General features: G+C 35.7%; 1 protein-coding gene across 2 annotated transcripts; it reads left to right on the top strand.

Annotated features, from left to right (window-relative positions):
- The first annotated feature begins 1,373 nt into the window (after positions 1 to 1,373).
- On the top strand, positions 1,374 to 12,966 carry LOC128229881 (uncharacterized). Of its 2 annotated transcripts, none has more exons than XM_052941772.1 (8): positions 1,374 to 1,510; positions 3,671 to 3,795; positions 6,486 to 6,508; positions 7,496 to 7,555; positions 7,933 to 7,989; positions 9,357 to 9,421; positions 9,675 to 9,813; positions 12,186 to 12,966. In XM_052941772.1, the coding sequence occupies exons 1-8, from the start codon at positions 1,457 to 1,459 to the stop codon at positions 12,368 to 12,370; spliced, it is 708 nt and encodes a 235-aa protein (XP_052797732.1). In that variant the 5' UTR covers positions 1,374 to 1,456; the 3' UTR covers positions 12,371 to 12,966. The 2 variants fall into 2 exon arrangements, with proteins under 2 accessions (XP_052797732.1, XP_052797731.1); XM_052941771.1 differs by lacking the exon at positions 1,374 to 1,510 and adding an exon at positions 1,542 to 1,642.
- Positions 12,967 to 13,579: the final 613 nt, after the last annotated feature.

The raw sequence follows: 13,579 nt of genomic DNA, 5'->3' as shown, positions 1-13,579 counted from the left end.
TTGCTCGAACTCGCTTTGCTCGAATACCTCGTTGGCTCGAACTGGATGTAAATACCGATATTATGAAACCGAATGAAAGCACTCTCGCTTAGTTTAATTTTTCTGAGACTCAATGTATTTTCGCCGATCCCTAGTAGTTTTGATCTACTAAAATCAAATCGGTATTAGTCGGGCAGTCCAAACGACGACGTTAAGCAGACCAAAATTTCTTAGTGTTAGCGCGAATGTCTCTATACAGGTCAGTAGCATAATTCTTAATAATGCGTTTAATAAAACCAATCACTTAATGGTATTTAGGCGGTATTGTCGTAAAAGGCTGTCTAACCTATTAGAAAAGAAGTCAACCGGCGACCCAATTGACGGAAAGAAGAACGTAAACACCAGTGCTTGTATACCACGTGATAAATTACGTCATATGTGCTACGTGGGAAGGCAACATTTTGCTTAAAATGAAGACTTTAAACAAAGATAACTTTTCGCTTACTACACCATTTTAAATGAACCAAAGGGCACTCTATGCCGCTTAAAGAGCCTCGCCTTTGTTTTTTATACCGAAGTTTGATAAGGTGATTAGTTTCATCAAACACTTCGACAAACCAAATTAAAGTTTGACAGTGCTGCGTCAGATGGACGTTTTGTGAAAAGGTTTGTCGAAGTGTTTTAAGAAACTAAACTCTCAATCAAACTCTGGTAAAAGACCGAAGGCGAGGCTCCGTAAGCGGCGTAGACTGCGCTATAATTCATTTACAATGGTGAAGAAATAGTGAAGATATTTGTTTAAAGTCTTCATTCGAAGTAAAAATTTGCCTTCCGACGTAGCATTTATGACTAAATTTATCACGTGATATACACACACTGAACACTAAACACTGAATACATTTAAAACTGAAAAGGGCGGTAAAATGGACAATACGGCAATTGTTATCATTAAAGGCCGTCTAACAGAATAGAATACATCCGGCGACACAATTACCGGAGACATGGACGCCAACACTATATACACTGAATACATTCAGAGATAAAAAAAGGGCAGTAAATAGATGCTATGGCGGTCGTTAGCGTTAGAGGCCGTCTAAACAATTAGAATAGAATCCATCCGGCGACCCAATTTGCGGAGACATGCGCGTTAACACTATACACCGAATACACTCAGAGCTGAGAAAGACAAAACACACATGATTCAAATCAGCTTAAATTAATAACAATAATGAGAGCACTCTCATGGCATGAAGACACAACAAAACATCTATTCAAACTCGGAAAAAGGAAACAAATCTGCTTGTCCTGAATGCACGAATATGAGATAACGACACAATAGGTTTTTTATACCACCGACATACGGCCAGTATTTTACTTCCTTTCTTGGTTTTAAGAAATCATCGGGGAATCCACAAAACTACCTGATAAAACGACCTCCATATTCCTCGTTTGAAAATACGGAAAGGAGCTCGCAACGATGGCTACATTTTACCAATATGTGGTGTCTACGAAGATTTCCACTTGGCTTACGGTATACCGTATTTGTTTCGCTGGGAATTTGATATATGTATGCATGTATCGCTGGGAATTGATATATGTATGCATGTATCGCTTGGAATTTGATATATGTATGCATGTATACTATTTTAATAAACGGGTCAAGGTGAGGTTCTATCTAACTTTGCTAAAAGGGCCTTTATAAGCTCTTAACTTTTTTATTAAGACCGGATTTTTATCTTAAAGCTGCATTTTCACAGATTGAACGTTTCGACAACTTTTTTTATTTGTTTTCGAACGAGCCAATATTTGCGGGGAAAAAAATGGAAACCAGTGATATAAGACTGCTGACAAAAAATTGATCGCAGATTTTTATATTTAAGTTCGAAAGTTGATGTTTTATGCATTTTTCTTAAAGCTGCACTCTCACAGATATACCGTTTTTACAACTTTTTTATTTTTTGTCTCGGAAAGAGCAAAATTTTGTGTATATATCTGCAAACCATGATATAAGATTGCTCACAAAAAATCAGATCGCAGATTTTCATATTTCCATTTGACAATTAATTTTCTATGGTTACTAACGGTTTAAGAAAAATGCATAAAATATCATTTTTTTGTACTAAAATATAAAAATCTGCGATCTGAATTTTTGTCAGCAGTCTTATATAACTGGTTTCCATGTATTTTCGCATACATTGGCTATTTCCGAGACAAAAAAAATAAATAAGTTGTCAAAACGTTCAATCTGTGAGAGTGTAGCTTTAAGCCGTTAGTAGTGGTTTAAGCCATAATACATTATTTTTTCAAACGGAAATATGAAAATCCGCGATCTGATCTTTTGTAAGCAGGCTTATATCATTGGTTTGAAGATATTTACGCAAAAAATGATCTTTCCAACACAAAAAATAAAAAAGTTGTAAAAATGGTAAATCTGTGAAAGTGCAGCTTTAAACTGGATTTTTGTATACGCGCCAGTACTACACTCTAGGGGTTCAAACATCTTTGTTTCTGCTAGCCCGCCCGACCCTATTTTGTCGCGATCTTAAGAAATGTAAATGAAAGAGAAAGAAGCATAATCGTTGTCGCATTGCAGACGCCCACAAACAGAGCGTTTTTGTCATGTTCAGCATGTTAAATTGGAAACTATCCTCGATATTTCTTCTTCTTTTTCACTATTTGTTATGATGAAACTATACCTAAAGATACAATAAAGAAAATTTGAAAGCTCTCGTGCGTCCCAAAGTGGTGCGTTAGAACTTTTTGCCAGGGTCATGCAAGCACGTAGGAAGACTGACGCAACCCACGTTCGCGGTCTGCAAAATCAAATTTGTCCGGTTATATTTTGACAAAATTAGAAAATCGATGTAACTTTCTTTTTCACTTGGCTATTTGAATGACGTATGTCGTTGTTCGTGCGGGCGGGCTTTCAGCGTCAAACGTACTTTTTGGTATCGAATTATTTTAGTTAGATTGACAAATAGTGACTTAATTTGGTGTAAAGGAATAGTTCATGGAGACCTGTCATTTGATTGTGGTTGGAGCCCCTAAGGTAAAGGTCACGGTCACTGTAACTAAATATAGAAAAAAACAATTAGTACTGAATAACAAATAAAATGTTGCGACCAAACTTGATTTGTTTATGTCGACCTTTCATGGGATTGCATTTGGGGTCCCTAAGGTCAAGGTCAATATCACTGTGATTGAAAGAAGAAACACCGTTGAAACAGAATAACTTTCGTTAAGGTTCTCATATTGTAAAGAAACTTGTTATGTAGGATATGTTTATGGAGGATTTTCATGTGGTTCCATTTTGGGCACCTAGGGTCAAGGTCACTGTGACTAAAAGTAGTTGAAACTGCAACTTGCACCGAAGGCTGAAGTGCTTCAGTCAATCATTGAAAACCTAGTTTCGTCGCATTTCGGCGTTTCTTGTTTCATTTTTATTTTCACCTTCTATTTTCATTCAGTTTCCCAAACATTCCAATTCTGATGACATGTATGATGACGAAGCAATTTACACGTGCAGTGCATTTATAATTTTGTCTCAATTCTTTGAAGACATTCAATATGAATTATTTCAAATGTTTCAGCATTATTGTACATGTTTATGAATAAACATTTCAATACGAAAATGTCAAGTTAGAAACATTGACAAGTATATATCTCTTACACGATGGAAACACTTTCACAGAGCGATGGTGGGAGGATGGAAAGTGTTGAGCAACGGATGGAGGTCGCTGCCGTGGAAATGGGAAGGGGAATCCATATAGAACAGGAGCAGTACCGGCCGCGTATCCAGGCACCGCCCGAGCCCAGGTTAACATTAACTCAGTAAATTGCTACACATGTAGATTTGTTTTTTGAACAAATTTTAGTGCATGTATAGAAACTTGCTATAAACTGGCCTTGAACTATTTCGCCGGCTTTAGGATGCCAACTTCACCACGGTAAACAGATTCTTTGCAGTTTTATTGAATTGTTAAATGAACAAAATTTAAGAATGTGGCTGATTTTGTCAATACTGCAGTGGAAGTTGTTTATGTTTAAGTTTGCTAGGTCAGGTTAACATGATTTTGAACAACGCTATCTTTTAAGCGACACATTTCGCTATCAGAGGCAAAAAGTTTAAAACGTACAATATAAAATATAGGTTGGTGCAATAATAAATATTGCATTATCATGCTTAACTCATTTGACTTGAATAAAAGCATATTATTTTTTTAACAGATAAAACGATATATGTCTTTATAAACGTTTTTTTAATCAATAGCTACGTGACCACAACAATCGACAGTTAAAAAAGCATACAATAAAAAAGCGTCAAAATATCGTTAATATTTTTTTAACCTGTACACAAATCATATGCATTTTTGTTGTGATCAACATATTTTTGGTAGCTAACTTTATCACACCTCAAACATGAATGACGCAACGTCATTGGTCCAGGACAGGTCGCGCGGTGACCCTATATTTTCCATATTGGGTCACTGATCTCCATATCGTACCAAAATGGCGTCTAGTTTCCACATATTGTTGGCGTCTTGATCAATGCTAATGGGTTGTCGACGTAATATATATATAACGGGGTTTGAAGGTGGCCCAGTATGGGATATACGGGGCGCAGAAAACAATATCCGATATGGTTTTCTTTGCACCGTATATCCATTATCGGGTCACCTACTAACCCCTACCTTATAATAGTGAATGCCTTAAAGGGGGAGCATTTAAAGGGACTCGCTCATGTTTTAGGACCAAAAATTAGTTTTCTCGGTAATGCATATGTCATGCATATAGTATTTAACTCTATCATATCGAAATTTAATAATCGATACCATTAACTTATGAAAATATATGTTTCTAGTGGTAGAGTCAAGAAAAGTAGACTGTCCCAGCCTTATCCTCTAAGCCACATGGACTTATGTAACAGAGGTGGTTATTTCAACCTTATAACAATAATCACGTGATAATGTCATTCAATCAATCATGCAACAGCGATTTCGCTGGAAACCGTTTGTAACGTAATTGACAAGTGTGGTATTGTGGTCAACATTTGCTGAAGGGTTCCAGCTGTCAGTATCTTAGTTTTAACACTCCTGCTGATTTGCCTCATGTTATTTCGTAATAAAATAACATTTTACAAACCATAATCATGTATTTAAGTTAAGATACTGACAGCTGGAACCCTTCAGCAAATGTTGACCACAATATCACACTTGTCAACTACGTTACGAACGGTTTCCAGCGAAATCGCTGTTGCATGATTGATTGAATGACAAAAACTAAGAATCTCATTCGCAATTGAGTTTAATATCGTATAAAAGGTTGTTATCAGTGTTATGTTTGGTTTGTAGAATAAAAAGTTTTGTACAAAAAAACAACACAGCTTTGAAATAACAATAAATCTTTGTTTATGAGTATTCCTTAAGTATTCAAACGGTTTACAGTTGATAATAGTAGAAAGATAACGAGAGAGATATCGGCCAACAAAAGTCGTCACACGATATGTACTGATTGATGTGACATTTTCAAAGTGGACCGAAAGTACAATCTTTTAAATGACTGGCCCAAATTTATCGAGTTTTAGATTTGAAAAGGGAAACTAAATCATGTTAATCACGTAATATTTCTGTTTATTTGGAAAAACCAATAGTCAATAAGAAACTAAATGAAATAAATAAATAATCTCGTTTAGCTAAAGCTGCACCCTCACAGAGTGAACGTTTTGAAAACCTTTTTTTTTTTTTTGTCTTGGAACGAACCATTTTTTTTAAAAAAAAATGCATAGGAACCATTGATATAAGACTCCTGACAAAAAAAAATCAGATTGCAGGTTGTAATATTTTTGTCCAGAAATTGATGTTTTATGCATTTTTCTTAAAGCGTTAGTAACGCTTTTAGCCATATATCATAAATATTCGAACGTTAATCTGAAAATCTGTTCTTTTGCCAGCAGTCTTTTATCACTGGTTTTCAGATATTTACGCAGAACGCTCATTCCAAGACAAAAATAAATAATTATTTAAAAAGGTGTCAAAACGGGAAATCTGTGAGAGTGCAGCTTAAAGAACTTTCGAGGATTGGGATTGAGCTGTACTTTTCATTGTTCAGTTGAATCGATAAAATGCCTAATTGTCTGCATAAGGTCTAGTTTGATAAACAGGTTAAGATCAACTGTATTATTCGCTCTCATTTAGGGTTACTTTTAATTCTGAATAAGATTGTTTCTTTAATTAAAAATAGCATGTATCAAAACTGTATAAATTCAAAAATTCTGAATAAGATTGTTTCTTTAATAAAAATAGCATGTATCAAAACTGTCAAGATTCATATGTTTACCTTAATAAGTAAATATAATATCCATAAAATATTATTATTTTCAAAAGTCATAATTTTGTCACAAATATCGCATATTTTATCTCATATTTTATCTCATATATTATCTCATATTTTATCTCATGTGTTATCGTCCCAAAACTGTTTTCGGGTATTTTGTCTCTTGTTTTCAGCCGAGAACAGACGTTCCTTGATGGTAAGTTATTTTTTTGCAATCCGTCATGGGGTACAGTCACACACACGGGTATGTCCGTCCGTTGTGGTACGGCGCGGATGTTATTTGCCCAGGTGGGGGTGGGGGTAGAGGGGTTAACGGACAAGTAGAGCGAATTACGTCTTAGTAATGCAGACATGGTGACAAACGGGTGAAAATGCTACAAGACGCGGATAAGTACGGATTATTATGGCGTTCTCCGCTGAACTACGTTTTACTGCGGCTGGCAACTTGCAAAACGTGTCGACGGGTCTGCGGTGAACTACGTTGAACTATGTTTAAGTAGGGCAGCCTCGGTTAACTACATTCAACTACGAAACAATACGTGTGGCTACGGTACACTACGGATACGCACGTTTCTGTGCAGAAAACTAAGATTAGATACGCGCAACTGCGGATGAAGAAGTTTCAATCCGGTTGGACTATAGTCACGCCCAAATGACCACGGATCGCTCAAACTTTTGAGCATGTTCAAAAGTTGAAGACACTTGGAAGTTTGGGTTAAATTTTGAAAATGTTTTGACCTTATGTTGGTACATTAGAGATGCACTCTTACTACCAAATTAGATGTACCACAATTAATGCAATGGATTTAATTTACCGAATATGATGAATATATATATTGAAAACAATGGTTCTTATGAAGGACACCGTGTTTAATTTAAAAGAAAGGTGCAGAAAACACGGTATGATACGATAGTTGATCTTCCTAAATATTCAAGAACCCACCAGCCATCTAATATTTGTGCGCTTCCAGCTATTAAATACACGGTTACAATCCTGTTATCAGTCATTTGTACTTTCCATAAATGCATCATTAAACAAGTAGTTAAAGGTTTCTCACTCAAAATCTTTGTTTGTTATACATGTGTATGTACTGATTTTAAATACGTGTGTCACTTTAATAGTTAATGTTTGTCTGTTCGAATGCCTCTTTTTTATATGTTTTTTTTTTTAATATTCTTTCAGGGTGCTGTAACAACAGTCTTTTCCATCCCTTTATTGACATTGATGCATCGTTCACTCACGGTAACCATAACATGGAACGCCTCAGCTGTCTGATATATTTATTTTTCATTAAATGCACAAATACTTCATTATATACAGATTTCACTTTAGATGTAAGCAAAATGTTAGCAAAATATGAAGCTTAGATTTCATTATATACAGATAAAACGTCATTATATGAAGCTAAGACTTCATTATATAAATATAAAACGTCATTTTGTGAAGCTATATAATACACATTTTTAATTATGATAACATATTAAAGATCTAATAAGAAATCTGATGATTAAATATTCTTCAAATATCAATTTCTTATTCCAAATAAAAATAACGCATTTATTGCTCTTTTGGAGGGAATACATGACCCATTTAAACGAGTGTTTGTTTTAATCCAATAGGAGCACACTTGATCACCGGATATGGAATTCTACTGACGCTCTTCCGCTGGGTAATTGGTAGGTTGTCTAAAACTGCTTACGTATGTTAAACAAGGAGGGCGATAACTGGTACCTTTTTTTGGCCGTCTTTTGTATGACGCGGTCGGGGATTGAACCCAGGACATTCCTCACCCACAGCGGGTGTTACCTCTTTGCTATGGGACGATCCTGGAGTGGATGCTGGATAGGTACTTAAGTCACTACTTCCCATTGTAATAAATGTCTTATTTTATGACTAATTTGTTTTAAAAATAATAAGTTTCTCTGGGTTTACCATCCATCATGTCATTTTCAATGCAATCTTTTGAGATATTTTGTTGTCTAGGTTGATTTTTATTTCTGATTGTTCTACATGAAATGTCGTCGGCTTTGCGCAGGTTTTCTACGATTGTAATTGTATGTTTTTCAACCTGTACAAGCAAAAGTTGAAGTTGAGTGTAAAAGTCGTTTGCACATTTTCTTTTTAAACTTGACAAAGAACTTGTACATGCATGCTGTTGTATCATACATTACCCCCATCGTGCTATCGAACATATAAATCTAAACTCGTTTAATGTACACATACCTGGATGACGTAGTGCACAAAAAGAAGTCAACACATACACGTACCCGTACAAGTTGTGTTTCAAAACCTCTCATAAGATTGCGACGTGTTTGTGTGTCACACATAAATATTTACACCTCAACTTCCATTCCTTAAATATACTGCCTTTCGGCAATTGCGTTCATCGATCGATCTTCGGATATGTTCGGATCGCAATTCATCGCATAACAATATACATGAAAACTATTGATCTTGTTATTGTTTGTATTGTGTCAGCAGGTCCCGTAAAATATAAATCAACATTATAGAAAGTGTTCATTTATTATATTTTAAATGTTGTGTTGCCATAAGTGTTTTAATTTTACGTTTAAAAGTGATTTTAAGTGGTTGATCTTTTCCCGCGTTATTGTGACGTCATTTGAAAAAATGTTTCCGGTTACATTCGGGTTGTTCTATTTACAGAATGGGTAAGAAAGGATAACTAAAAAAAATCTTAAATGAAATTAAGATTTTTTTAACAATTCTTGAATGATATAATGAAATATTGGTGTAAATATAAGGAATGAATTGCGGGGTTGATGTCATTATCGGGATATGAACGCAGTTGGGCTGGTTAAAGTGTGTGGAGTCCAAAGGACTCCACGCGTACTTTGACCAGCCCAATTGCGTTCATATCCCCGATAATGGCATCAACCCCGCAATTCATTCCTTAATTAAACGTGGCCTAGATAACAGCTTGACGTTATATACGTGTGCATTGCACATATGACTGGATGACATAACACACAAAGAGTAGTACACGTACAAGAAGCAAATCGTAACTGCTGTAGTATATTGTCAGGTTTGTGGACGGTCATCACCCTCCCAGCCATATGTTGCATCAGCGGGATCTACTGTATCGTAAAGGTAAAAATAGCAATGATATATTTTAAATAGTGTTTGATTTTTTTTCACGTCCAAGTATATAAGAGGACACATCAGCATCATTATCATAACACCCACCGCACCACCAACGCCACCATCATCATCAACATCATCATCATCATCATCATCATCATCATCATCATCATCATCATCATCATCATTATCATCATCATCATCATCATCATCATCATCATTATCATCCGTTATCTTCCTCATACATTAAATTATTATTAAGGCGGTAAAGGAGACGGTGTTCTGGATCGTGGTCCTCCTTATCCACCACAAACCCGTGGAGCTGTCAGACAAGGGCTTCCACAGATACCACGTGTACCTGCTGACAGACTTCCTCGCAACCGTTGCCCTTATTGCCACTGGTAAGGAAGGCAAGTTAGACATCATGAATATGGTTGCATACATGTAAATTAACAATCGCGGTCAGTGATTTGAGGATCGGTGAGCGATTAGCAAATCTTACTCGTGGAAAAACCTAAAACTATAGTTTTTATACCCCGACACATAAATCAGAACTAGAATAATAAAACCATTGATTGATCAGACATGCAATTTGATTCAGTCTCAACTCCCAATTCTTTATTTGGTTTGAAGCTCAACAAAGTGCATGTTTTGTAATATAGGTGAGCGATTTAGGGCCTAAATGGTACTCTTGGAAAAACCTAACATGCAATTTCATTGATTCCCCAAACGTTTGAAGCTGTTTTATTGCAGTTTCATGAGATTTGGTAGTCAGGACTTAATCAAAGTGCAGGTTTCATCAGAGACTTTTGGTTTTCCAAGAGGTGCATTTAGGTGCTTACAGTCAAACCTGGTTGAACGGTCACCTGCTTTAAATGGCCACCTGCCTTAACGGGCCACTCCAAATTCCCCCCGTACGTTTTTACTATATAATGCACGTGCATTAAGCGGCCAACTGTCTAACGCGGCCACGGCCACTAATTTTTATCCCCATGAAGCCATATAAACACTAATTAGCGGCCACTAATCCCTTGTCACTGACACTTCCGCTTATAAACTTTTCCAATACACAGCTTTAATTGCGTGTAGAATTTTTATGTTTACGTCGGCGAATGTTTTGATCAGAATTGACACAATTAATGACACAATTAATAAGATAATTAAATAATTACGAAGTTATTTATTAAATACCGACAAAAACACCGGTTATTATGAATTCACAGTTTGCATTGTCATTCTAAGGCCTGAAACGAGTTACTAATTTTATTCACTTCAATATTATTTTTCAAGTGCACGGATTTAAATTTCTATGAACGTATATTTACAATGCATTGTTCTTGATAAACGTTGATTATGGCTGGAAATAAGACTTATCGAAAGTGTTTGACTCTAAAAGAATGTGTCGAGTGTATAAAGTTATTAGAAAACGGCCGTAATGCAAGAAGTGTTCCCAAGGAATTTGACTGCGAAAGTTCGGAAAAAGTTAACTAAAATGTGTATGTACATGTAGTTGGGTAAATGTGTAGACTGATAGACTGACCGTGGTGTGTTTTGTTTATGCTTTGCATCAACATTTATATAATGTACGGACTTCTTAAAAAAATGAACTCAAACATGTGTATGTACATGTAATTGTGTACATGTGTAGACTGATATGTGGTGTGTTTTGTTTATGCCTTGTATCGACATTTAACTAATGCATTTATAAATTTGAAATTAAGTTATTTATCAATAAAGTCTAAACAAATGTATTTGTATTCAACCTTACACTGTATTGATACAGACGTTACTGATTGTGGTGTGAGGTTGTGGTTAAGATACATACTCCATCTCTGAATATAGCTTAAGTGGCGGAAATGTCAAACCTGGATTAAGTGGCCACCTGTCTTAAGCAGCCACTTTGATCATTTCCCACGGGTGGCCACTTAATACAGGTTTGACTGTATTCGCTCACCTATCCTCAAACCACTGTTGGTTCTGCCGCTTGTTGTGCAGTTGGTACTTATCTGTGAATTGATATCGATGTAAAGAAATAATGTCTTTTGTCAAGTTCGCGTATGCTATTTTCGAAGGGATCTACACTTAATCTACCATTCGGTGATCCTCGGCCTTTTTTATCATAAACGACCTCGGATGTATGCCTGTACATCAGGCCAAAAAAAAAAAAATTGTTTGTTTAGGGTAACCTTCGCAAAATTTCTAGGTAGGGTAGATCGGGATTTTTTTTTTCAAAATCTGTCGTAAGTTCAGAGTGTTTTCTTGCACATGGCAGTCTTTCTTACATTACTGTCATTGCCTGACTTTGTTTTATCATATAAACAATAATTCTGATTAAAATATGCATTTATCCGCCCTTCGTAATTCTCTATTCGCTAACGAATATTATTTTTGCTCAGAAACGAAAAAAAATAGTTAGGGTCGGCGCATTTTTATAGATAGGGTCGGGTTACCCGAAACAGACATATTTTTTTTAGGCCTCAGTAAAATTAATTCGAAGAATTTTGAAAAGTATTAACATGAATTAATCAAATGTAGTGTTTTGGCTTTTATTTGTAGATCTTAGTATAAACTGCTTGCCAGTGAAATGTATTATTGCAAACCTAATTAAGTTGTCAAGAGATAAGTCAATAAGTTTAACTGCTAAATTGAAATTACTACGCGATCTACTTCAACGTAGTTCAAGTTTACAAATTCCCTACATTGTTAACCGTCCATATACATCCGAGGTTGTTTTCGATAAAATTGCCGAGGTTTTCCGAATGTTCTTCTACAGGTATCGGCCTTGAGGCGGGTATCGGACTGAACGGCTGTGCGTACCGCAATGAGTCACTGGTGTGGCGGCTGGCCGTGTTCTGTATGTCCATGGACGCCTTCATACCACACATCGCCATTGTTCTCAGCGTACTGGCTCTGATGTGTCTCTGCTTTACAGTTGCATCCTGTAGTGATGATGACTAACTTCTGGCTTTGTGTTTGAATAGTTATGTTCGTAGAACAGAACAGAACAGAACAGCATAGAAAAAAACAGAACATATGTTTATTATGGTTTATACGTATATACAGTTCATAGATATACATGAAATATATTAGTCATGATTAAAATAGTAAGATAATTCTATAGATATAGTTGTTAAATGAATATTTATAAAATACTTATAAAATAAAGTATATAAATCTGATCAGCCATACATGTATATAAAAGTCATTTTTTTACAATGATTTTATCAAAGATCATGTTGGCCTACATGAAGGGCCGATTGTTCAGGACTTTGCTGAAGTTAACAACGTTGGTAACGTCATCGTTGTTAACTTTAAAAATTGCAATAGCTTATGGCGTGCTTATATATTTGCATAGAATAAGAACAGCTAAAAAGTTTTCGCATATCTTGTTCGAAATAACTGTAGATCTCAAGTGTATTCATTGAACTTCCAGAGCCATAAATATTTGAAAGTTAGCAACGATTACGTTCACAGCGATGTTAAAGTTCTAAACACTCGGCCCATTATATGTATAATGTGATAAATTTCTTTGAATAAACTTTCTTCTTGATTTACATTCTTCTTCTAAACACATGCAAATTGTATCATTTAGGTCAAGTGTATGTATGTACAATGTAAGTACGCAAATAACCATACATGTTCTATTATATCTACAAGGTATACATTACAGTATTGTTGTTAAATGTAAAAGTATGTATATTATATCACAATGGGCCGATAGCTCACTGTATATTATATCACAATGGGCCGATAGCTCACTCGTATATAATATCACAATGGGCCGATAGCTCACTCGTATATAATATCACAATATGCCGATAGCTCACTCGTTTATAATATCACAATGGGCCGATCGCTCACTCGTATATAATATCACAATCGGCCGATAGCTCACTGTATATTATATCACAATGGGCCGATAGCTCACTCGTATATAATATCACAATGGGCCGATAGCTCACTCGTATATTATATCACAATGGGCCGATAGCTCACTTGTATATAATATCACAATGGACCGATAGCTCACTTGTATATTAAATCACAATGGGCCGATATCTCACTCGTATATAATATCACAATGTGCCGATATCTCACTCGTATATTATATCACAATGGGCCGATAGCTCACACGTATATAACATCACAATAGGTCACTCGTATATT

Source organism: Mya arenaria, chromosome 4, assembly GCF_026914265.1.
Source record: "Mya arenaria isolate MELC-2E11 chromosome 4, ASM2691426v1".
NCBI classification, from domain to species: Eukaryota; Metazoa; Mollusca; class Bivalvia; order Myida; family Myidae; genus Mya; species Mya arenaria.
The sequence above is the reverse complement of the archived record's forward strand: the minus strand, read 5'-3'. Positions and strand labels throughout refer to the sequence as shown.

Bases quoted from the DNA above. Each gene is read 5' to 3' on its own strand.
- LOC128229881 (XM_052941771.1), top strand. From the start codon at position 1,553: ATGTATCGCTGGGAATTGATATATGTATGCATGTATCGCTTGGAATTT. The intron at 9,422-9,674 runs GTAAAAATAGCA...ATTATTATTAAG, and splicing joins GGATCTACTGTATCGTAAAG to GCGGTAAAGGAGACGGTGTT. The intron at 9,814-12,185 runs GTAAGGAAGGCA...GTTCTTCTACAG, and splicing joins CGTTGCCCTTATTGCCACTG to GTATCGGCCTTGAGGCGGGT.